The sequence below is a fragment of the Lissotriton vulgaris genome, chromosome 7 (assembly GCF_964263255.1).
Source record: "Lissotriton vulgaris chromosome 7, aLisVul1.2, whole genome shotgun sequence".
Taxonomy (NCBI): domain Eukaryota; kingdom Metazoa; phylum Chordata; class Amphibia; order Caudata; family Salamandridae; genus Lissotriton; species Lissotriton vulgaris.
Genome location: NC_141695.1, coordinates 1,526,912,409 through 1,526,939,103, shown reverse-complemented (window position 1 = coordinate 1,526,939,103; position 26,695 = coordinate 1,526,912,409). Strand labels below are relative to the sequence as shown.

Genomic DNA, 26,695 nt, shown 5'->3' with positions numbered 1-26,695 from the left:
TTACTGTTGGTTATGTGCAAATGCTTTACACTGCGTCTGAGATAAGCCTGACTGCTCGTGCCAAGCTACCAAGGGGGTGAGCAGGAGTTATTTGAGGAGTGTAGCCCCCTTACCCCGACTAGGAAGAAAGATCCCTATTTCGACAAAGGTACCTACCTCTGCCAACTAGAGTTGTCCATTTCTAACATTCCCCTTATAAAAAGTAGCCAAAGTCGAGCATTTCCTGCTTTTCTATATCCCTAGAGGGGAGCTAAACCACCCCTAAAACCCATCCTATTAAACATTAAATGTTCAACTGAACACATTTAGGCATGGCTTGCGCGAGGGCCTGCCTGCTGCACTCTAATCAGATGTATGCCTGTAGTGGGGTACCAAACTGGGGCAAGTATAAGGGAGTATGAACACTGCTCTAGCAGCCCCCAGAAACAGACCACTACCTTCTCATATTGCACACGCTGAAAACGTAGATTAGCCTGCAAAATTATTTGCAGAATGATGTATGCTATTGTCAATCAAATTACAAAGCAATCTTGCACATAAAAATACACAATAGCTATTCCAGGCGCATGGAATAGTGCCAAGTCAGATGCAATAGATTAGAGATACAATTATGCGGAAATTGCACTTCTGTGTTTCGTCAGCATAGTGACAGAGGCAGCAGCATCAAGCACTCCACTAGCAGCCAATTGAGATATAGAAATATTTCATGAGCCAATTCCTAACCAGCCTAATATTGTGATAACATCCACTCTCCAACCACCATCACAAGTTAGAAATGCTTTAAGGAATTACTGGAGCTCGAGTAGCCCAGAGGTTCATATTGAGAAGCTCACTACCCAATATATAAAATTATTCATTCCAGGAAGGTTTTCCCGGGATTGGAGGCAAGATCAGAGAATCCCTACGAGTTCCGAAAAGTTTATTCCAAGGGGAAAATGTGTCATCTCAAAGACGTACATAAGGGTATACCTGTAAGTTAAAGGACTTTTGGGATGAGCGAGATACCGGTGTCAAGAGACTGAGTGGCCCAGGAGGGAGATTATGTTCAGGAGACTTTGCTTGATGGCAATCTAATTTTGGGCATATTCGAGAAACCAAATTTAAAAGCATATGTGGTAAATACTTAATTCCCAAGTATTTCCCCAAGTAATAAGTGATGTTTACCTACCGCTTGCGCACAATTAATGCATGGGCCGGGTTCTGTCTCCGGAAATGCCTTGCTGCACGCCTCATCACTGCTCTCATCAGTAGGGATTTCTTGATATAGTCCACTGGTCACACTGTAGTCCAAAGCACTGCTCAAAGTCATATTATGGACGAGTTCCTTGGAGTCCTTTGCAATACATGGCCCCTGATCGCAAAGCTCATTTCCTGTGTCCTTACTAGGTGTCGTTATGGACAACTGTATGTGAGTGCCCATTACAGACATGCTCTGGGTGTCCTCAGGTGGTACACTCTCAGCGGGTATACCAGTAGTCTGCTTTGATGGAGCATTATTACTATGACCACAGAGTACCAACTGTGATGGGGAGGAACGACCATGAAGTGCCTGCTGGCCTAGTCGACTCCTCTTGAGCGGACAGGCCCGTTGTGTGCTGGCATTCTTATTGGACCTCCTACATGAAGACTGGATTGGTTGGTTAACTGTGAGGACTGGCTGTAATGTTGTGCTCATACAAATCATGTCTTCGGTGGACTGCACTGATTTTGTAGTCTGAGAACCTTTGAGGTCTGACTGAATAGGAACAGCCAACCCGCGCGGGTCTTCCTTGGTTAATGGACCAATAGTGCAGTTGTTGGAGTTCTGCTTCAAAACTGGAGCACAAGTTTGCACCTGCAATGACTGGCACCTGACTGGCATCCATGGGGCCAGCTGCATTGGCCGGACTTTGACAGGACGACTGGGCTGCACAGGGCTGCTTGCAGACAGTATGCTAATGACTGGCTGTGTTGACTTGCTCCCAGCAAAGCTGCTGAGGTCTACTGTATTTATTGTGTTATGGGCTGGGCTCTCTTGGCTAGTCTGCACTGGTGAACCACTGGCAGTGCAGCTAGAGGCAGTCGTTGTCTGTATGCTATTGGTCATGCTGCTTGGAGCTTCCTGCAGTGGGGAGGCTCCACTGTGACTGTTTGATGTCCTTTGTATTGGCGTGGTACTCACTGGCCTGTTTGGGGCCTTCTCCATTGTAGAGTTATTGGCTGGAATGTGGAAGGATGGTTGCACTGCTGTGCTACAGACTGAGCTGCAAGGGTTTATCTGTGTTTGCATGCTAGCAGTAGTGCTGCTAGATGAATTTTCTGGCTCTATAAAACTAGATGAACTTTTTAAGGCCATTTGTATTGGTGTGGTACTGGCTGGGCGGCTGCTTGTGGTGGTCTGCAGTAGTGTGCCACTAGCTGGACTATCCGAGATTGGCAGCCGTTGTGTGCTACTATCTGGGCTTCTTGGGTCTGTTTGCATGTGTGCGCTATCAGATGGGGTGCTGGGCAAGGTTAGTTTTTGTACGGTAGTGCTGCTGGGGGCTGCCTGCATGTATGTACAACTTGCTAGGCTGCTTGAGAAGGTCTGTGTTGCTGTGGTACTGGTTGGGCTGCTTCGGGCATTCTGGATCGGCATGCTACTAGCTGAACTGCTGGTGGATAGCTGTACTGATCGGCTCTTCCCAGTACCTGCGGGATGTGGCTGCTGTGGTACCATCTCACTGGAATCGCTACAGTTTTGCTCCATCATTGCACCCAAAGTGCAACAGCGTAACTCAGGAGGTTTAATAACTGGCATCCAGGGAGCCAGTGGCCATTGCCTGATTTTTACAGGGCCACTCGGTAGTGGTTTCATTTGAGCGCCTGTGGTAAAGTGTCTGACTGCCTGAGCTGGTGTTCCGATTGCTGTACTGTTGGTATCTGCTTGGATTGATGTACTGTTGGTATCTTCTTGGATTGCTGTACTGTTGGTATCTGCTTGGATTGGTGTATTAGTAGACGGAATGCCTGAGGCAGGCTCGCTTAGAGTAATTCTTTCTGTTCTTCCGAGATCGGTCTGCGTTGGTGCGCTCCTAGCTGGGCTGCTCACTTCTGGTGTGTTCAGAATCATGGCTGAGCCATTGTGGGTAGGCTCTGTAGGTGTGCCGCCTTCTGCAGTACTTGGAACTTGTGGTACTAGTCGTTCCTTACCAGTGCCGCTCAGAGCAGGCTGGCTTGGGATCACCACGGCGGTGCAGGCTGGGGAGTTGGGTGTTGTGCTCCTCACACGGGTGACTGGAACTGCCTGCCCTGGGGTATTACTGGCCAGGTGGCTGGCAGATGTCTCCCTCAGGGTGTCCCTAGCAGGGCAGCTGATAGTGGTGTGTGCTGATGAGCCCAAAACACTTGCTGAGGTTGATTGAGGATGTGACCTTTGAATCAACCCTCTGAAACGTCGTTCGACTTGAGCAAAATTAGAAGGTTGGCAGGGCTTTGATTCAGTATGTGCATTCTTCACTTCACAGCCCTCAATGGGTCCCGTAGATCTAGTCATCTGCTTGCTTGTAGTAGGCACACTGGATCTAGTAACTATCTGTGACCCAGTATTCTTTGTAGAGGACCTGGGCCCCACTAGCACACTCCGGTCCGTAACGCGCCTTTTCCATTGGCCTCTGGGTTTGTTGGAATGGTTCCAACAGTGCTCAGCCGCCACTGGCGCATTGTGTGCTCTCATCTCTTGAATTGCTTGCATGCTAATAGGACCACCGGGACAGTTCCTTGGTATATTGATAGGTGTACCTAGGCAAACTCTGGGCCAGTACCACTGTGGAAATGCAGGGGTGTTCAGGAGACCTCTGAACCGGCTCCATGTCTGGTTCACTGGTGTGTGGAAGGGACTCCTGGGCCCTGCAGAGTGTGGCTCCCAGACATTCCCACCATCCCCTCCTGCACAGTGTGTGCCAGAGACTTGCCTTGGTCCTCGTACTAAGGGTGTGCTCAGGGGGCCTCTGGACCTGGTTAGCGGTGGGTTTCCCGTTCTCTGGTGACCATTGGATGATGAATTCCGCATGGGACATTTGGATCCAGTTCGTAAGTACTGATCACCACGAGGATGGGCCTGCCAGAAAAAAAGTAAAGAAAGTTATTCTGATGGCTATTTTTCATTGACAAAGCTCACTCAATTATTAATATGGCTGTAATCCCACCCCCACACCCTCCCCCATTATGCACCGGATTCAAATTATAGCCCGGTATGACAGCTTGTGCTAGTCTTGCAACTCCCATTTCAAAACGGGCTATTTCGGTTGGTGACTATCTTGCCATTTATGACTTTGCTACAAAAGGTGGTTATGAAGCAGTCTGTATTTTCCTCCCCACTGCTTTGTAACCCTACTTTTACACTTCAAAAGTGCGAACCAGTTTCAGCACACAATGGCTATAATCTCCTCTCCATATTAATAAAAGCAGGATTTTGTAGAGTGAGGACCACTCCAGAGCCAGCGACATCACACAATCAGGCACTGGAGAGCTCGGCACGTGAAGGATTATCAAGATCCGGGACACAAGGCAAAGCGAGAGAACAGATTCTTATTGGGACGTTCATTGAATGGGCTGGGAATGCAGTGATTTGGGTGTGTGAAGGACAAGATCAGTCTACAGGTTATTCTTTTTTCACTAAATCCCCTTATCTTTTAGGGAAAAGACCGCAAGGCATGGTGGAGCGTGCAGATACTGGAAGCTTTTCCCCTGGCTCAGGTTCCACTTTAAGGGATGCAAACCATTTCAGAACTGTGCCTTTTCTCCATCATAACCACAAAGCCCCAAATTACAAAATACAGGTTTTGGGACTGCAAAATATTTCTGAACATCCACCCTTCTATCTTAAAACTGCCTAGATTTAAGCCAGGGTGAGACCGGATTAATTCTAGAGCAACAAATGGAAGCAAAATTTGGAAGCCGCTAAAGAATGGTCAGGCAAGAACAGCTGTTTCACTGAGCAGGAGAAATAGCACAAGTATTGAGGTTGGGAGAAACTCTGTTTTAGCAGGCAGTGTGAAGCTGTAGTGCTCGTTGCAGAGTCTTTCTATACCTATACCTACAGTTAAGAGTATACTTGATTCTTGGGTAGAGGATGTAGCCTTACGGCTAGAGCAGTTGACTTTGAACCTGGGGAACCGGGTTCACATTTGGGCAACAACACTCAACATCTTGTGATTCTGGGCAAATCACTTAATTTCTCCATGCCTAACAAGCATTTGCAATGCAATCGGTCTGGCCTTTGGGACCTTATATGTATTTAGCTATGCAGCACATTACCCTGGGTGCTGAAACATCTACTGTTCTTTAACGTGGAGGGAAAGTAAGCACCATCCTGCGTGGCACGCCAGGTATGGGAACACATGGAGAGAAATGTTGCCTTTCAACAGGAAATGGTATTGTCCAAAGCCCTGTTTTTACTATAAAATCAGGGCCTTCGTTGGTCAGGTCATTGAAAATACAAGATTTAAAAAATAAATGCTCTACGGGTGCTCATGGAAGACCATTTATATGGACTGGAATCTAGAGAATACTAAGGACTAGACTCTAGAGAATGCTAAAGGGATTACTGACATCTGTTGGTTGTTTGTCCTGTGAAGAAAGTTAAATCTAGGCAGTTGGAAGAAAATGTTTTAAAAATCAAAGTCCTGTTCACGCCCACGTGTTATATACAACGCGAGTGAGCACAAAGGGTCCTAAATATATCAAGTAAAACGCGTCGGTACTGCAGTCTGGTTTGGACTTCTTGTAACACATAAATAAGTCAGATTTGGAATTTTGCAGACCCATTCACTTTGCAATGCTTTTTCGCAGAAGCATGGCAGCAGGATAAGAAGGGACCAGTTGACACAGTGACTAGTATTGCTAGGGAAGACCTGGTTTGCAGGTGGCATTCATCTTATGGGACATGGCAGCCTGTCCCGGGAGAGGTGAGAAGAGCAGGGCAGATCCAGGGCACATTCAAGTGGGAAAGGTGCTGGATTCCAGTATTCCCTTGCTCATTGCACCATCAGGATTCAAGCAAGCCGGGCCGATGACGGCTGTAATGCCAGAAACCGGTCCCCAGAAGCTTGTTTCCTTCCCAGTGAAAGAATTGGCTTGGTAGTTTGGTTTGCCCTGTTCCCATGATGCACTGGGACAGGGACAGACTAATTTGCATATAGCCAGGTTCTGAGCTGGGATGGTGCAGTGAGCTAAAAAACGGTGATGGATCAAGCCCAGATCTGTTGACTGGGTAAAAACTCTGTCCATCACCACCCCCTTTTCTGAATCGTTTTGTCCACCATAAGCGTGGAAGTGTATACTCAGATGTGAGTCCCTTGCTCATTGCACCATCAGGATTCAAGCAAGCCGGGCCGACGACAGCTGAAATGCCAGAAACCGGTCCCCGGAAGCTTGTTTCCTTCCCAGTATAAGAATTGGCTTGGTAGTTTGGTTTGCCCTGTTCCCATCATGCACTGGGACAGGAACAGACTAATTTGCATGTAGCCAGGTTCTGAGCTGGGATGGTGCAGTGAGCTAAAAAACGGTGATGGATCAAGCCCTGATCTTTGGACTGGGTAAGAGTGGTCTGCTTAATTCAGACACTCCGTTCATCACCACCCCCTTTTCTGAATCATTTTGTCCACCATAAGCGTGGAAGGGTATACTCAGATGTGAGTCCCTTGCTCATTGCACCATCAGGATTCAAGCAAGCCGGGCCGACGACTGCTGAAATGCCAGAAACCGGTCCCCGGAAGCTTGTTTCCTTCCCAGTATAAGAATTGGCTTGGTAGTTTGGTTTGCCCTGTTCCCATCATGCACTGGGACAGGAACAGATTAATTTGCATGTAGCCAGGTTCTGAGCTGGGATGGTGCAGTGAGCTAAAAAACGGTGATGGATCAAGCCCTGATCTTTGGACTAGGTAAGAGTGGTCTGCTTAATTCAGACACTCCGTTCATCATCACCCCCTTTTCTGAATCGAAGTAAAGGGGCCAGTAACCATGGAAAGATACAAATGACATGCCATCATGAGGCGCGACTAACAAGCCTAAAACCAATCGTATGGGCGGAGCTTCCACGGATCTCCCATGCCATACTGAATACTGCAAGCCTTGCAAAGCAAGCAGTGCATGCGCGCTGCAGCTATAGTTTCGACCTAAAAAAAATAAATAGAATGTGTCCATCGGTCAGTAAACTGGTGCATGTAAAGTGCTCCGATACACGACAAATTGGATTTCAGAGCAAAATAATGTTCAATAACCAACAAAAAGTAAAGCGGGTGGCAGATTGAGGTTCTCCAGTTAGCAGGGAGGCCACAGGATTGACAAGGGCTAGTGGGCCTACACCACAGTGGTCGGATCGATGTAGTTCACCACTTGCGTCCTGGGATCCATTCTACTGTAGCTAAGCCGTGTACAAACCTTTCTGCACTAGACTCTCTGGTAGCGAGGCTGAGCAGTCCGTGTTCTCAGGGCGACAGTGTGAGGATTAGAGCTCAGAAACCTGTCACTGCCACAATTTCAATGTCCGGTCAGGGCTGGTCTCTTTGAAAATAATTTAAACCTCCAAGCACGACTTCATATTTCACGATTCAATCCAGAATACAAGGTAGCGATTATGGTTAGGACACTTAAGCTATGCCCCCATCTTCCTACGTGCTATCTCCCACCTGGGTGACCCCAAGGGAGTCTCCCCTCCATCCACTGTGATTATGGAAGCAGCATGAATAAGGTTCATGTACAGATTCTTATGCACCCAACTCAAATATGAAATGAATTCACTCCTTTGCTCAAGAATTTACCCCGGGTGGTGTAGCTGGTATAAATTCAGTCATTAAAGCCCTTGCACTTGTCTAGCACAAACTCAGCAGGTTCATTTCACAGCAGGCAGAGGCCTCTGGTGAACAGATGCACCCTGAGGCCACAGAGGAAGCTGCGCACAGCCCACATCTACATATGTGGTGTCTGAAATTGCTTTAATGTCAATTGGTAATTCCGGAACACTGCTCAGTTGTGGGTTCAGCAGTTTCTGCCAGGTCTGGCCAGCTCATGAACACAGAGGCAGGTGTACACCATAGCCAGCCTATATGATCACCAAAGCAGCTGCGGACCTAACTGGGATGATCTGCTGAAGAACAGACTTGAAACAAGTCTTGTTGGGAGATGCTTTACATCACAATTGCTACCGGCTTTAATCGGTCTGCTTTTTCTGGGCACTCCCAATCAGGCACATACTGGCTTCACCTCCTAGACCGGCCCTCTTCCTGCAGGGCCAAGCAGACTCCTAACCTCAATCTGCAGGCATGCAGGAATCCAGGTATTAGGCAATCCCAAAGTGCAGAAATCAGGTGATTGCCCGACACAGTCTCAAAGGAGTGAAGGGACCATGGGCGTAACAGACCCCGCATTGCGGGGGGGGGGGGGGGGGGGCAGCGGCTCGAGGGAACCAGCAAGCAAGCCTTGCCCTCTGCACCTGTATGCAGAAAAAAAACACCACACACTTCCCTTTTATCATCAAACTTGTCTTGGGCGACAAAAAAACAAACACTTTTATGACAAAGACAACGCCACGATGCATAATGTTTTTACTATTAGAACATACAAAGAAGCAGAACAAAACGTTCACAACGAAGTGTAGCCAAGTTGCATACGGGAAAATGTATCGCGTTGAAACTAGCAATAAACATTACACCATATTTCAAGAAGGTGGTATCCGTGATGGCACCCTTACCTTTTTTGTCGCTAAAGTGTAAGACTGGCCACTTTTGGAAGGCTCTGGTGGAAACCTGGTCTTCAACACTTTGCTTTTCGTAGCTAATTTAATACTTAAATTAAACAATAGGTTTTTGATTTCTTTTGGTTGCAGTGTCAGGAATAAACTGCATTATTTTTAGACGCTGGTACGGTGTGTGGACACATTTGCAATGAATTATATGCGTGTTTTAACCGGGCATTTTAAACTTGACAAACTCGCACATTTATCTCACGTCAGATAAATATCTTTCAGCCTGGGAATAAGGCAGGCCACTAAATTCTCAACACACCCTGTGACTCGTATAAACTAATGAAATGGTAACGTGCATGGCGCAGTCGTTCGTTGCACAAGCATGACTGGTGAGGTCAGAGATGACTGAAATGGACCATGCGGCTGCAGGCCATCATTTAATTATTTCTGCCCACAGGTGAGTCTGTCCATGCATTCACGTCTGAGGAGAAAGGAGTCCATGTCAGAGGGTGGGGGTGGAATCGGATGCAGGGTGGGGCGGGATCCGGGATTAAAAGTGAAATGTCATGAAGGCCTCGGTTCCGTTCTGCGAAGTGGAGACGGAGATCATGAGGATTGCTCCAGTGCGAGTTTTTATTCATGAGGATTCAAAAGCTGCCAAGGTTTCAGATTGCTGTGTGTGACATTTTCATAATTTCTTTGTAAATATGATTAAAATTTCAACGACTATGCGGGACACTTTGTTACGAGCATAATTAAGCAATGAAGACTAGGGTAATCGTTGAATATCAGAAATTACACAAATAAACTTTTAGATAATCGTGTAACTGCTGTAAAGCACCAGAAATACAAGGGCGCTAACCTGCACATGCCAGGTCATGAGGTCGAACACAAGTGTTAGTCTTACTGTATTTAAACTCAGCCAGCACCGGGAGGCAGCAGCAATTCCCAGGGCCCGGCTGCGGGCATCAATTTAAATAATTAAATACTTCCTGCCGCTGCTTGTGCTGACCAGATCCCCCTTAAGCAGCATCACGAAAGTCCGTGATTGTCTGCCAACATAACACCAGGGCTGTGAGAGCCCAGGAGCCAGAGGCTTCATTAGAGCATGGAAGTAGGTAGAGAGTTGTATGATTGACACTACCCGCCATTCGTTAATCATGTTTCTCCAGCGGTAGAACGTGAAGCCGCCAAAAGGTCACGGACACTGGGGTTGGCGCCAGTTCCTTGCTGGAAAGCAGCAAGTCAGGGAAGGTGCCATCCCCGGATAAGCAGTGGCACGGACGTTATGCAGGCTACGTCACTAGGGCAGTCACAGACTGCGGCAGCTGACGAGGTGAGGTCTCAACTGCTAATGTAGTCAGCTGAGACCACTGTGACAAACATGTGCAGCGAAGTGGAGTGCTGGTGGTAGGCTGTAAAGCGTGCCTGAAGTTCTTTGCAAAGAAGCAGGCTGTCCTTACCTCTGGCCTCTTCAGGAATCGCGATCCCCTTTAATTATCCCGATTCGCCCCTGCACTGCCACTCTGGTACATTGGCAACTGCTGGGGCTAGCTATCCTTTGGTACTTCGCCAGGGTGACAGTGAGGGGGTTCAAGTGCCTAGCTCCCCAGAAAGTAACTGCCAGTTCCACAGGCGGAGGTGTGCTGCTCCGGGGGCCAACAGGGGCACAAATTCCGTCATGTGCCTGTCCTGTTCAGAGTAGACCTGCCGCAGGAACCAGCTATGCAAGCCCCACTTTATCTGCCCCAGCCCTCATAGTTAGCAGCAGTAAAGGCAATGTTGATGTTTTCAGTCAAATCCCCGCTTTACCCTCAGTGCACAGGTGGTCAGACCATTAGTAAAGATGGCGAATAATGCATTTTGAATGCGGTGATGCGGACCACCACATTAAAATACGTTACTCTAACTCCTAATGCGTGGTACTTGGCAGGACTGATGATTGTCACAATCATGATTAAAAAAAAAAATATGTTTTACCCGATTCACCAAAGCGATAGGCTTACAAGATGTAGCTCTACAATTTCCCTTACTTTTCTAGAAAAGGCCTCAATGATGTTTGCATTTTCGCGCTTAAAAAACAGAACGTCTAGGGCTGGGATATGTTCGAAGCCTCATACAACCTTAAAAGTTGGGACTGTTATCTGCACTCTTACACTTCTGACACCACTTGTGCCTAATACATGCCTTTGGTGCCTTAGTGGGTACTGCGATTGCAATCTCAATTGAAATGTCGCACATCAGCAATCTTAAAAACTTGGCTGCAATGCCGCAGGTACGTAGGCACATTGTTTCAAGTGCCTGTTGGCAAATGCAGCCGGCTTTCTGGCAGCTGTGCTTCATTTGCATCTTGGGGTAATCATTTAAAACAGGTGGGTTTCTTCTGACAGTCATACTAGCTGTTGGTTTTGCCTTGAGATTACTGCACAGCTTTTGCCTCAGCCTGAGGCTACTGCAGTATGGTGCCTGTCCGTGCGCGAGTCAGTGTCACACTTGGGCAGCTAAGATGGATTTGTGTGTTGTAACTATTCATGTTGGGGCTGCTTCACATCCTGTTGGGTTGGGTCCCACGTGGACAGAGGCCCTGGAGTCCTGGTGCTCTTCAGATTGATTGCTGGCAGGGAGAAGACCCAGTGTGGGCAAAGGCCGGAAATCTTAGGGGCACCTCTGCAGCAGACAGCAAACTTCTATTTCATAAAATCACATGGGAATGTGCAGATTAAGTATCAGGAGGTGTTTTCAATATTCCTTTCACCCCCAAATATAACATGGGGATTTTCATACTGGTCATGATGTGCACCACAAGCCATTTCATGTGCTTAAACAGTGTTCCCAGCATCCCTGTGTTATAAAACACTCCTAATAGCTTTTGACAAAGCACACTTCCAACCCGTAGGTTGGCAAAAACCAATGAATTCTGTTTCCTGGCATGAGGTGTAGGTATGTGTTTTTTAATGATGCTTGGCCCCGGGAGTTAGATTGTATCAAGCTAGTTATACGTTGCCAGCACTGCGCCCTGTGTTCCGCGGTGCAGTTCCTATGCCCTGCAGGAGTGCTTCTTCAAGGATGCCATGGCTTGGAAATGACCCATTGGCCACTGTGGAAAGGAAAGACAATAGACAGTACATGACCATCTACTATACAATTAGAGGCCATATTGTACCATTCTATGACAAAGTGCCCTTCCATTTCTGGTGTTTTAAGATCTTCAAGTTTCTTCTTGCTCAAATAGGTGTAATTTCTGATATTTATAGGTTTTGATAGTCTTTGTTTCATAATTTTGCATGCAAGAAAGTCACTCAGTCGTTTAAATGTCACTCATAATTACACAGAAATTATGAAAATGTCACATGGCAATCTGAAACCTTGGTAGCTATGACTGCAGCAGGCCCAGTGTTCCAGCCTCCATGGGCCCCATCAATGCTGTAGCACACACAGACAGCACTACACTTTCTCGCCGGCGTTGGTTGCACCAGTGAGTTGCCTAATAACAGTCCTGCCTCAAATTAAATGGTGCGTGCCACGTGTGGTGGGTGCAGGTGACCTGAGCTTCCGGGCCCAGCAGCAAGGGGGTTGAAGGCAACTGCCTTGAGGACAGAGACCATTTGCAGATTTACATACCTTTGTAAACTGGTTACAGAGGCTTAGTTTTTTTTCTGGTTCCAGTACCCCCTGGGCCCCAACTCTGCCAATTCCTTACATTTGAAATTTACCTTTACTGTGAGAATACATTCCATGAAATGGAATATAAAGTAAGGTTGCCAAAAGAAAAATGCAAGCAAAATGTTGTTAAAGACCCTGGAAAGGCCTAATCTTTTCACTAAATAGGGTTATAAATAAAGTATGCATTGATTTGTAATGTGACTTTTCGGTCTTTGTTCACTTTAATTATCAGTCATGTATCATTCAGGCAGCCCTAGAACACAATTAAAAGTGCTTTCTATTGATATTTGTTTTTCAAAGTATGCACAGATTAGTGCTGAACGCTTTAGATGACTGCTTATTTTTGCCTCGTCTGCGAGATCAAAATAATGAGCTGGCAACCCTAATCATAAGACTGGAAGTTTGTTGCAAGATCAGCACATGATTTATTTCCTCCACCCTGATCAATGCCATAATAGCAATAGTTTAACTTATATCTGAAAACCCTACGCCGCCATCAACATGCTGAGTTACTCAAGTGTTTAGGAATGCATCCTGCATCAAACAACTCCCTCCTAATACTCGCCCTTCACATTTACGCTCGCCCTGCACTTACATCAATCAAAATGCACTCACACCATTCACCTGCTCACCCTGCACTCTGACAACTCTGCAATCACAATGCACTTGCACTCTTCACCCTGTAGTCACATGAGCACACTACTCACCCTGCACTCATGTCACACTTCACTCCCTCACGGCTCAATCTGCAATCTCATTTAAAAAAAGCCCATCACTAACCATGCATTCTTTCATCCCACTCTGCACTTATATCCGCCCCAAATTCATATGGTCACCTCACTCACCCTGTCATCACTCCTCTTACCCTACTCTCACACTGGAGTCGTCTCACTGAACTCACATGGGCACTCCTGTCACCCACACAGCGCAGAGTGTTAATGTGCCTGCTACAAAGAACGTGTACCATGCAGATCACAGAACAGAGTGCGAGTGAACTATGAGGGGTGCTTTAAAAAAATGAAATGTCTTTCAGAAAGGTGCTATAGAGAGATGAGGTGCATTGTTGGCGAGTGGTAGTGAAGGAATTCATGGAAAAGAAGGAGGGAGGGCATGCCAAAAGAAGACCGAGATGCCATCTAGAGATTTTTTGAGGCATGGCCAAAGTGGGCTCCGGCCCAGGGCTCCAGACTTTAAGGGGCCCCCTGATAGATCCAGCTCTGTTCTGTAGAGCCTTGCCCTGATGGCATTAAATGATTCTTGAACAGATTGTTTTAAATACAACTTTCCTTAACTTTTTTTCAATGTTGGTGATGTTGATTATACATATTTTGTAGAAGAATGTTTTGTTTCATGCAATATCTATAACATTTTCTTTTGGATCAAATCAGGACCTCACATATGAGAAATAGGAGAGCATCACAGACATTATTTGCAATAATATGCTGCTGTGTTACAATATTGAAAACACGCTTCACTATCCCGGATTATTATATATAAACACAATAGGAATTTGGACTAGTGTGTGTGCACTGTCTGACTCACCCAAAGAGGGCATGAAAGAGCTGAAATAGGATCATAAATTCAAAACTGTTCTTACAAGGGTCCCAAAACTATGTTTGGAGGTTGGCCCCTAACACCCTTAAGATTTTCCTGGTGCCATGTGCAAATATGATGGCCCTAATTACCACATGGGCTGGCACATCTAGGTCCATGGAAAATATATTTCGTGCATAAAGTTCAGCAAAAAAAACTAAAATTGTAGCAAAGGTTCAGAATGTTTAAACTCTGCATAGCACAGACCAAAAGGTCATTGGTTGACTAAAGTGGTTTGATTTTTGTATGTTGCTGCCTTCTGTACTTGTTACTGTTTCGCTAGTCACTTTGCAATATTTGACACTTCAAAAAGGGAATTGTTAATTTAACCTGGTTTCATTATTGTATGGTGCTGTAGTTCTTGCTTACCAGTTGCTTTAAAATATATGTGCCTTTATGCACACACTAAACGGGGAATTGTTTGACTAACCTGGCTTCATTTTTGCATACTGCTGGACTTGTTTTTATCATGCACTTTGAATGTATTTTCATTTTGATGCAAAAAAGAAAGTTAATTGTTTTACTAAACATGCTTGATTTTTGTTCATTGCTGGACTGGTGATTGCTTCATTGTGCACTTTGAAAGTATTTGCACATGCAGTGTTATTTATGGTGTTGCTTGCACATGTCTAATATGTGTGCCTTAAATCTTGTCAATTCTAATTCAGACCCTTCACAGCTATTCTTCAGCCTTAGGCAGTTCCTGAGACAATAGGACCGCTCTTTGGCATTGTTCCTATTGCTTTCATGCCCGAGAAATAGGATCACTCCTTGAAATTGTTCCGATTGCTGCCTCAAATATTCTCCTTTTGACATTGTTACAAATGGGGTACCTTATATGTTAAGAGGGTTTTACCACTTTCTAATTAGAACTTTGAGACAGACTATATAGAGGCATTTCATTTAAATGTTGGTTTCAAATCAAAATATGCCAGATGTGTGTAGTGGGGCAAAGTGGTAGGTGGTGGGCTGGACTGCCGGGGGGCGACCTCCCTGTGTTTTTGCAGGGGGGCCCCTCAAGTTTTGTTACGCCACTGCTTGTAATGATGGCGGTGCGCCTTCTCGATTGGTGATCATGCTTTGCAGAGCGATTAGAATCAGGTGCATACTAATTTTCCCTCACAGTGAGAGAAGCACGCAGAGTTCAACAGGCTAGTAGGCATGTGAGCCAAGTATCTAATTGCAGTGCAAAAAGTGGCTTACTGTGTTTGGGTTTCAACGTTGCCCTTTTAAAAAAAGATGACTTCTCTCATGTATTTCTTAGTCTCATTTGTGCCAAGTGTAAAATGCAAATGAAAAATGAGAGGACAATATTAGTTAATTAGTATTTTGCAGTAAGATTTTAATATGTGAAATGAATTAAAAACTTTATAACGACATGTATAATAACTTAATTAAATGACTTGGAGCGATACAATAAAGTGGTTGGTGAAACAACGTATATTCTAGGAAAAACATGAGAATCGACAAGTCATCTATGAGTAGCTACTGTTGCATGATGGAAAAAACAAAGAACATCAATTTTACCCATTATCTTTACGTCCCATGTTCTCTATTGAGGTTCCGTGACAATTGTAAGTGGTGTTTTCGACTCGTACGAATATGGTAGAGTCTGGTATCTACGAACCGCAAATGACGAGTTCAGTAAGTGTGCGCAGTTTCGCTGTGCTAACTTACACCGTTCGTTTGCTACGTGGGTTTTTCATCTGTACCCACGGGTTCCATCTTAGATACAGCATCCATTTTGTCTCTTGCCCTCAAGTAGCCAGCGAACGGACGTTGTCCGCTTCGCGACCCTGGGACTCCCAAGATATTTGCGGAAGACACATGTCCTTTGTAAGTGTCTTTATGACGAGGGGGATGATACTGTAAGGCAGATGGCCCCGCTCGAGGCTCATCTCGCCGTGCCGGTTTATTGTCTCAGCCGTGCATCTCATTAAGCACGTCCCTTTGATGCCTGTAGCTCGTGTTTCCCGATACCTCCCCTTTTACACCCTTTCCAATCTCCCCACTGTTTCCATCTTCCTCTACACCTGTCCCTGTTTCGATCTGCTGCTTGGAATGTACTAATGGTGGGAAGATGGGTTTTTACAGTTGGGAACCGCCAAATGTTTCCGCACTTATGTTCCGGACCTTATGAGTATCAAAGTGACCAAAGCGACCCCTCTCGGGGATAATTGTGGGAACCGGGTTGTAAACCTTTGTCTGCTATGCAAACCTATGGGAAAATCGTGTATAAAAGGAGCGATCCACAGAACCAATTTGAAGCAGTCTCCCTGAACTACACTTGTACTTCCGTGATCTCTGCGTTTCCCTGCAGCAAATAAACCTTGAATCTTTGACGCCGAAGGAAGTGTCCCGTGTCTCTGTCATTCGTACGCCGGAGCAGGTTACCCACGAAGGTTTCAGGTGTTGTCCCCTGGCACCGCTGGGTCTTAAAGAACCCAGTCCTTCAGTTGGCGCCCAACGTGGGGCTGCATCAGTGGTACCGGTCCAAGCCCGACGATCGTGAGGAACTTCGTGTGAAATCTCCGAGGGAAGGTGCACTCCGCTTCGTCGATCCTGTTGTCGAAACAAGTGGCCCGAAGACTTTTCCCGCGAAGATTCCCGCCTCCTGACGGCTGCGACGGACTGCTGCCCTGACTGTAGACCTGTTTTGGCGCCTGGCGTAGACCTTGGTATAGCGAGACGACTGACGGGCCTTCCTGGTGACGCCATCGATCTTTGAGTTAAGTATTTGTGGGTCGCTCCCAGAGTTCTTGGTTGTGGTTGCTTAGTGGTTGCATGGTTCCATTGCATTTGTAGTTCTTGGTACTTTGCAGCCGCCAAAAACCGAGGGTTTTTGCTTTTGCTGGGACTTGGTAAATCCCGTAACCCTTGAAGTTTGTGAAACTCGGCTAGTGTGCAAGATGCCTGGTCGCAGTACTTTGTTTAGTTGTTTCAGACCTTGTGGTGCGGATTCCCGACTGGAGGACTCGTGTCCGATACCTCCGGTTGGAACTCCGACTTATGAACTGTACAGTAAACATGGGCTAGGCCCGATTACTTTTAATGATTATTGGATTCGCTATACTAAGAAGGACGGTGTCCTTAGCTGGCCACCTCATGGTAGCTTTGAGACCCCGATCCTAGATAACTTAGAGGCTAAATTGTTCGAGAAAAAGTCAAGGCCGGCCATGTTTGATGCCTTTCGGTTGTGGCGTAAAGAAGCCCGACAGAAAGAAATCAGACAGACTAAACGAAATCAGAGAGATGGTGTTGCTACTATTGTAAAGAAAGCAGAGCAATTTCAGCGTGATAAGGAGGTTAAGGAAAAGGAAGTGTTTGATAGATTACAGCGTATGACTATAGATAAATGCTATCCTACGTTGCCTACGGAGTCGGAAAAGAAGGAAGAAGCAGTTGAGGATCCTTTAATGTCCTATCTTATGAAGTCGCCACCTCCGTACGTACAGGGTACCGCAGCTCCTGTGGTTCCTCCTGTACCTATTCTTCCACCTATTCTTCCTTTGCCTGTTCCTCAAATCTGCACCCGTTCTTCCGACTGTTCCTGCTCCTTTGCCTGTTGCTATCCCTACTGCTCCTCCGCTTCCACATACTCCTGCTCCCGCTACTGCTCCTGCTCTGTTAACTCCTGCTGTTGCTTCTGTTTCTACTCCTTCGCTTGTTAGTCCTGTGTCCTATACTCCTCCCTCTACTCGTAGTCGTAATTCTCCTCTTGCGGCTAGCTTCTTTCATTCGCTCGGACCCGTTCTTGGGTCCGCTGGTTCAGATGGTCCTCAGAGACGTAGTCAGCTTCCTGGTAACAGGGAACGCGCTTCGCTATATAATATGGCGATGGGTTGGATGATGCATCCTCTTAGAAATCCACCCCGTGTTGTACTCGACACGTTTTGTCAATTCAATATACCAACCCAAAGATTTGTTTGAGGAAATGTGTAAGGTCCTTCGCGATCAGATATCGGCCGACGCACCTGACGAGGTGCTGACCGCTTTGTCTGATTTGCAGCTTCAGTTCTCGACTGGACTGATAGTGGATACCAACGTTCGACGTGCGGTTGAACGGTTGCTATCTTTTCGTCCCACTCCTATACCTCAAGCCTTGTTTGTTGAGGATGTTGAAAGACAGCCAGATGAGTCTGGCCAATTTCCTATGCGTGAAGTTCCACCAGTATGGATGCCAGGTGATGCTAATGCTATTCCTATTATTCTGCCACATTTCCAGAGAGTATGGATCCATCTCCCATGGAAACGATCAGAAGTGCTACAGGTGAAGCAATCTTTGCCCGACCCTCGCAAAAATCCTACAGGGTATTATAAGGAATTATCGCAGCTCGTAGACGCTACGATAATGAATCTTGCCGATATCGACATGTTGTTCGGCAATGTTGTACCGCAACCGGTATGGGCTAAGATTCGTCAGGAAAATCACCCAAATGAATTAGGTGGTGATTGGGCTGCCATTGTAGCGGCGGATGGTTTGCAAACTGGTGGTGCTAAACCCGAACAGCTGATTGCTGCTCTTCCTCAAAGAATAATCACGTTAATGAAAACTCTTATGCCAGCTATGAGAGTGAATTGGGATAAATTGTCAGCTTGTAGACAGAAGAAGGACGAGAGTGTCTCCGACTTCTTTACGAGATTCGAGGAGGCATTCATCGACCATAGTGGCCAGGATATGGGTACTGAGGGTGGTCAGCGGTTGTTCGTAGACAAATTTGTTTCAAATTTATTGCCCGATTTGAGCAATAAATTGAAGAATTCAGAAAGTGCGTGGGCCGTTTCTACTTCAGCTCAAATATTGGCCACGGCACAATACTATGAGAATAGAGAGAAAGAAGAGAACGACCGTGCTGATAAAAAGACGAAAGAACTCAAAACTAAAGTGTTGTTACAGCAGGCCTATCCTCCACGTTCGAATCAGAATACTTCGCAACAAAATAGATCGCAGTCGCAATCGAACCGATCACAATCTCGTAATGACTCCTCTTCCCAAAGATCTTCATTGGGGTACAATCAATGTGCCTATTGTAGACAGGAGGGTCATATCAAATTTAACTGTCCTGTTCTAAACGATCGTAATAGTGGTAATTCATCTAGAGGAGGTCGTGGTGGTTCACAGCAGGCACCACGTGGTAGAGGTCGTGGTGCTCAAAATGACCGTTCAGATAACTCATCAAATTCCGATAATTGCTTTGATCAACGTGGATCATCGCAAGGACGATCTGCGCAGTACAATGTAGACGATTATTACGTCGATCAGGGAACTGACGACAGTAATTACTAGGACAGCCGAAGACAAGGAGAGGGAGTGGTATCAGTTCTGGTTGATCAGAGAGGGCCTTACGTCGCGGTTGCTACATCGGGCGTCGTTGAGCCTTTTCTGTTGGACACTGGTGCAGCGAAAAGTTCCATAAAGCATTCGAAACTCCCTGGCGCACCTTTGTCCGGCTTAACAAATGCTTCCGTTGGATTCTCTGGCGCCCCCGTTAGCAATCCAGTTTCGCGCCCTTTGCCCCTTACAATTGGGCCTCGTGAGCTAGAAGCTCCGTTGATTTTGACTACTGGTTGTGGTGAAAATCTTTTGGGTCTGGATTTGCTTAAACGTTTGTATGCAACTTTGTATTGTTCTCCTGCGGGTGTAAAGCTTACGTTGGGAGAGAGGGTTGTCTCTCCTATGTATTTGTCTCTCGATAAGCTTCCACCGGAATTGAGTTCTCTTCCTGCATCTTTGTGGGCAACAGGTCCCAATGACGTGGGCCTGCTTGATATCTCCCCTTATGTTGTTCAGTTGAAATCTAATGTGCGGTTGCCACGTATTCCCCAGTATCGTATCTCTTGATGGTGAACGAGCATTGTTAGCGATCATCTATGATTTGATCGAGAAAGACGTTATTGAGGAAACACAGGGAAACGTGTGCAACAGTCCTGTACTGCCCATTCTTAAACGTACCGATCCTTCGAAACCACCTGTTTATCGTTTTGTTATCGATTTACGGGAGGTGAATAAAATTGTGATTCCTCAGTTCCCCGTTGTGCCTGACATCACGGCACTACTGACTCCGATTCCAGCTTCTGCATCGTGGTTTTCGGTGATTGATTTGAAGAATGCGTTCTTCAGCATTCCCATTGCGGAAGAGAGCAGAGACCTTTTCGGTTTCTCTCTTGGTGGACGCAGCTTCCGGTTTAAAAGCGCTCCTCAGGGCTACTGTGAAAGTTTATCGATTTACAGTCAAGCCTTGAAGGGTCAACTGGATGAGTTTAGGTTGCCGGCTGGTGCAGCCTTAATCCAATACGTCGATGACCTATTGGTAGCTGCTGATACTCAGGACATTTGCAAAATTGCTATGGTATCGCTGCTGCAACATCTCTGCGAGTTAAATCACAAGGTGTCACCTTCTAAACTCCAATATTGTTGTCAAGAAGTAACCTATCTAGGTCACTTATTGTCAAAGGAGGGAAGGCGGTTGACCCCAGAGAGAGACCCCAGAGAGAATTGCAGCAATTGCGCGAATGGCTGTGCCAACAACCCAAAGAGATGTGCGTGCCTTTCTAGGTATCACGTCGTATTGCAGGCAATGGATTCCAAATTTTTCATTGCTGGCGAAACCATTGGTAGCTCTTACGTGCAAGGATGTTTCGACTCCTTTACCATGGACGGACGAATGTCAGAAAAGTTTTTCTGAATTACGTGATTCATTGTGTTCGGCTCCTGTGTTAGGTACTCCTGACTATAGTAAGCCGTTTACATTATATGTTCACGAGAGGGAAGGTTGTGCTTTGAGTGTTTTAACGCAACCTTTTGGTGGTAAGCAACGTCCATGTGCATATTTTTCCTCGACCTTGGACCCGGTAGCTAGAGCATTGCCGAGTTGCTTGAGAGCAACAGCGGCAGCTGCGGTGTCTATCCGACAATCAGCAGGACTGGTCATGGATAATATGCTTACGGTGATGGTTCCGCATGCAGTCGACACTCTTTTGAATCGTACGAAAACTCAGCATTTGACGAGTGCGAGATTGTCTGGGTACGAGTTGACGTTGCTGGCAAGCCACATTCAGATAAAACGTTGCAATGTTCTGAACCCGGCGACTTTGTTACCAATTAGCTCAGAGTCAGATGAAATAACAGAACAAGATTGTTATTTGAGGACAGAAGAGGAAACAAAAGGTCGAGTGGACCTTAAAAACACTCCTTTGGAAGACCCAGATGGAACGCTATATGTGGATGGTTCATGTTTTAAACTGCCGAATGGCGATGTGACTACTGCGTATGCTGTTGTAACGTTGAATACTGTTGTTGAGACTGCATGACTAAATCAGAATTCTGCCCAAGCTGCAGAGCTGATCGCTCTCACCAGAGCGTGTGTGTTAGCAAAAGGGAAACGTGTGAATGTGTTTACCGACAGCCAATACGCCTTTGGCGTCGCACATAGCTTCGGACGATTGTGGAGAGAGAGGTTTTCTAACATCGCATGGTACGAAGATTCAGCATGGCCAGCTTGTGAATGACCTTTTGGATGCCCTTACGTTGCCTAAGCAGGTAGCGATTGTTAAATGTAGTGCGCATCGTAAGGTGACGGATGATGTTGGTCGTGGTAATGCGTTTGCGGATGAGACTGCTAAGGAGACTGCCCGGAACCTTAGCACTCGAATGTGTGTGACTAGTTCGGTTAGGTGGCCTACAGAATTGAGTATGTGTGAGGACACTATCGAGAGTGTGAAAGCAATTCAGAATGAGGCCACCGAGACTGAAAAGATGAAGTGGAAAGAAAGTGCGGGAAAGTTGGATGCGCATGGTTGTTGGATTGACTTATCGGATCAGAAAAGATGGATGTTGCCTGATGCGTATGTGCTGGCTGTTGTGACTATGGCGCATGGGTTAGCACATATTAGCGCGAAAGGTATTTGCAAGTTGCTGTCTCCTGTGTGGAAGAATGATGGTATCACAAAATGTGCTGAACGACTGGTTAAGAATTGTATGGTATGTATGTTGTACAATCCTGGTAAGGGAACCCCAACTCCTCCTGGTAGTTTTGCTCCCCCTTCATGTCCCTTTGAGGTGATCCAATTAGACTTCATCCATATGGAGCGATGCAATAACCTGAAATACGTTTTAGTTGTGGTTTGCGCGTTCTCCCGATGGATCGAAGCCTACCCTCTTAAGGACAACACTGCTTTGTCAACTGCGAAAATCCAACTGAAGGAATACTTTCCTCGGTACGGAATGCCTAGAGTTGTGTGGTCAGATAACGTAAGTGAGTTTGTGGGGAGTGTGATGAAGAGTGTGTGTAAGGGCCTTGGAATTAATCAGAAATTCCATAGCGCCAATCATCCCCAATCAGCTGGTTTGGTTGAAGGGTACAATGGCACCCTTAAACTAAAGCTAGCGAAGATTCAGGCTACGACTGGTCTCTCGTGGCCTGACGCTTTACCCTTAGCATTATTGTCAACAAGGGCAACTGTACACTCCCGAGTAGGGCTCAGTCCCTATGAAATAGTGTTCGGTCGTCCTGCGAATGTTTGGGGGGTCCCTAGGCCGGGTGTGTTCTGTGATCTTGAGTATCCAATGTTGATCGATTATCTTCATGACTTGACTGCTAAACTGAGGTTAATTCACCAACAGGTTTACGAAGCATTGCCGACGCAGACGGAGGGTCCAGGCCACCAGCTCCAGCCCGGAGACTGGGTGGTGACGCGGAATTTTTCGCGCAAGAAAAACTTGGAGCCAAGATTCACTGGACCCTACCAGGTCCTCCTTGCCACGAGAACTGCAGTTCGTCTAGAGGGTCGGAAAAACTGGGTGCATGCCACCCATACCAAAAAAGTCCCTATTCCGTTGCCAGCAGACTCGTGGGTGAGGAGAGGCATTGCATCAACTGAAACCGAAGGATTGCCGGCGTTTGTACCTTTCAGCGACGCACAACCTGTCGGAGAATCCTCAGTGCAGCAGAAAGACACTGTTGAACATTTGTCATCAAAAGACTCAAGACCAGAACATTCAACTGATCAACAGAACGCTGTCTCTTCAACGGATCCTTTGTTTGACGAACAGACACGTCCTGGGAAAACCCGATACTTTTTGCGATCCAGCACTAAAGACTAATAAAAGATCCTGTTCTGTCCCTTGACAATTGCATTATCCCGTTTTCCACGATCAATTTGAACACTCGTATCACTGTAATTATTTTTGTATATGTACATTGAGTTTCGTTCCTCATATTTTTGCTTCCGCAGCTGAGAGACACTTTTGCATACACATAATTGTGAATAAAGGCCGTAGGGCCGCGCGTGTACTTCCTTCTGGTTAGTAGGTCTTGACACTAGGTTAAAGACAGTCGGTTCCTGGGAACTCCTAGGGATTGACTACTGCTACACAGAACGAAGTGCGTCAAGAAACGTTGCGGACGGTCGTAGGGAATGGCATTTTCGAAGCTGATGGACTTGGAAGGAGCTCAGGCGAAAAGGTTCAAGTTGCAACAACTTAGTCGTACCAAATGTTTTATGTTCCAAATCTTCGTATTGCTTTTGACTGTTTCTGCATTATTGGCGGGTGGGGTGTATTACACGATGTCTTACTTCTTACCTTCTGCCATACCTACTCCTACCCCTTGACCCTAAACTCACCTCCACTGCTTCTCCTCATTCTTTTCATATCTTACCTGAACACGAGCAGGCTAGACGTGCAGAATTCCGCAACAATTACTTTATTCAGCTCCTTCATCAGCATCAGTTAGTGGTTAACACTACTAATTGTTGGGTGTGTGGGTTGATGCCACATACTACGGATAAGGGAATTCCATATCTGGTGTTACCGTATAGTTCCCAAGGGTCTGCTCGAGCATTTCAAACAATGTTTCGAAGCGCACTAGGCTTCCACCCCATTCGAGAACCACGTTCCCCCTACTCTGGTCCTAGCTCGTATCAAAAACCTTTGTCTATAGCGATTGAAGACTTAGATAGCGATATCTATGATCCCTCGCTTATTCCAGAAGAAGAGGTACAAGCCTATAGGGTCCTGAGTAGAGGCGAGTATAGTGTGTTCACTAGTGAAAAACAGCTTAAAAGCTCGCCTCCGATATGGGTCGTACCCCACATTGGTAATTTTTGTCTAATGGGTCGTGGCCGAAGATCGAAAGCCCGACTTGGAGAGAGTGCTTGCACTGAAAATTACATTCTGCCGATGGTCTCGTCCCCTGTGTTTCTGGCTGCCAAGGGTACATACTTTATCTGTCATGATCGTGCGTATGCATGGTTGCCCTCTGACTTCATGGGCTCATGTTTTATCGCAAACTTGTTGCCCCCGACGTTCACTGTAGATGCAGATTATCACAAGACTAGAGTTGTGAGAGGCGTTATTAGCGAAGAGGATACTGCCGGTCAAGAGGCAGGAGACTTTTTCAAGGGTTTCCTCCCGTTTTGGGGACCTATGGTTAATAGTAGGAACCTGAGACAGTTGACTCGAGTGGTGGAATCGACAGCTAATATCACTGCCAGTGCCCTTGGTAATATCACCACTGAACTTCAGGCGGATAGACTTATGACGTTACAAAACCGTATGGTTTTAGAGGTGATCTTAGCAGATCGAGGTGGGGTATGTAAGGTGTTCCATTCGAGCTGCTGTATTTTCATTCCTGATAACGCTCCGACTGTCTATCAAGCCATCTCGAAGTTGCATAAGATCTCCGAATCCATACACGTGGATGTAGGGGATTGGACGCTACTTGGGTGGTTTTGGGGCCTGATGTCGACTTGGGGTTGGAAGATTCTGATGATCATCGGAGTTGTTGTGGCGTTCCTGTTCACGTGTTGCCTTTGTGTGCAGTGCGGTCCTGCCTTATGTGGCCTCTGCGCTACAACGTGTATGAGACAGCCGCCAGTTACCAATGGAACTCGGTTGGACAGAGCTATGCTACAGCAACATCTAGATGGTCTGATGAATATCGAGTATGATTCAGACTAGTGCTTGCCTACATGAGGGCAAAAGGAGTGTCTGAGGTTCGTGACAATTGTAAGTGGTGTTTTCGACTCGTACGAATATGGTCGAGTCTGGTATCTACGAACCGCAAATGACGAGTTCAGTAAGTGTGCGCAGTTTCGCTGTGCTAACTTAAACCGTTCGTTTGCTACGTTGGTTTTTCATCTGTACCCACGGGTTCCATCTTAGATACGGCATCCATTTTGTCTCTTGCCCTCAAGTAGCCAGCGAACGGACGTTGTCCGCTTCGCGACCCTGGGACTCCCAAGATATTTGCGGAAGACACATGTCCTTTGTAAGTGTCTTTATGACGAGGGGGATGATACTGTAAGGCAGATGGCCCCGCTCGAGGCTCATCTCGCCGTGCCGGTTTATTGTCTCAGCCGTGCATCTCATTAAGCACGTCCCTTTGATGCCTGTAGCTCGTGTTTCCCGATACCTCCCCTTTTACACCCTTTCCAATCTCCCCACTGTTTCCATCTTCCTCTACACCTGTCCCTGTTCCTATTTCGATCTGTTTTACTGCTGATTGGAATGTACTAATGGTGGGAAGATGGGTTTTTACAGTTGGGAACCGCCAAATGTTTCCGCACTTATGTTCCGGACCTTATGAGTATCAAAGTGACCAAAGCGACCCCTCTCGGGGATAATTGTGGGAACCGGGTTGTAAACCTTTGTCTGCTATGCAAACCTATGGGAAAATCGTGTATAAAAGGAGCGATCCACAGAACCAATTTGAAGCAGTCTCCCTGAACTACACTTGTTGTACTTCCGTGATCTCTGTGTTTCCCTGCAGCAAATAAACCTTGAATCTTTGAGGAAGTGTCCCGTGTCTGTCATTCGTACGCCGGAGCAGGTTACACACGAAGGTTTCAGGTGTTGTCCCCTGGCACCGCTGGGTCTTAAAGAACCCAGTCCTTCACTATTCCCAGTCATTAATTTTGAGGTGTACTCCACCTCGGGCCAGAAGAGAACCGAAAGTAGTGGGGTAACCAACCCAGGGATAGTGGAGAAGTGTGGCTCAATGATTAGAGCGGCAGACCCTGATGCAGAGGTCTAGCCCGGGACCAGGGTTCAATTCCCCGCCTCGGCAGGTCTTGGGCTCAAAATTCACAGACCTGATGATTCTCGCCTCGGTGCCTATTCCAATCATGGAGTCCCACGCTGCAACTCTGGGCAATAGCTTGCTTAATCTCCACAACGGCCCCCACAACGCTAAGGATGCCTGGCCTCCACCTTGGGGGTGCCCAGGAGTGGACGCCTCACAGGGAAAGCCAGAATGGGTTCCACAGCAGTATTCGTACAAGTGCCTTGAGACCCTTGCGGGTGAGTAGTGCGCTATACAAGTATCAATTTACATAGTATATACACACACCCCCCTTACCCGCATCACATCCGGTTTTGATCTCTTGACCTGGCTGGCAAGGACACAGGACTAGGGGCTGCTGCCAATATTGGGTCTCCCTTATGGAAACAGTAATGGAGCAGTGGGTAGGAGGTGGAATTTGACCCTACCACCCTTGGACTTATCCTGTTGCAGAGATGAGGCTGCAGGCACACAGTAGAGGACGCTCACAGAGCAAGATTTACATCCCTCCACTCTAATGGAGCTGCACAAAATTTATAGCAGACCACTACGGACCTCATGGTTATGAAATTTAGAGGAATAATTCAACAATAAAAATCATCAGAAATGCTTCACTATGTGCAGATTTAATTCTCTGTACAATCCAATGTTTGGGAACTTCAACGCTTTGTTT

General features: G+C 46.5%; 1 protein-coding gene across 1 annotated transcript in view; it reads right to left on the bottom strand.

The window, feature by feature from the left end:
• The window catches only part of NFATC2IP (nuclear factor of activated T cells 2 interacting protein), a 637,099-nt gene that overhangs the window by 573,832 nt on the left and 36,572 nt on the right, over nt 1–26,695 (bottom strand). The window contains exon 2 of the mRNA XM_086932403.1: nt 1,169–4,078. Coding sequence (XP_086788529.1) covers nt 1,169–4,078 — 2,910 coding nt within the window. The remainder of the gene's footprint in view (nt 1–1,168; nt 4,079–26,695) is intronic.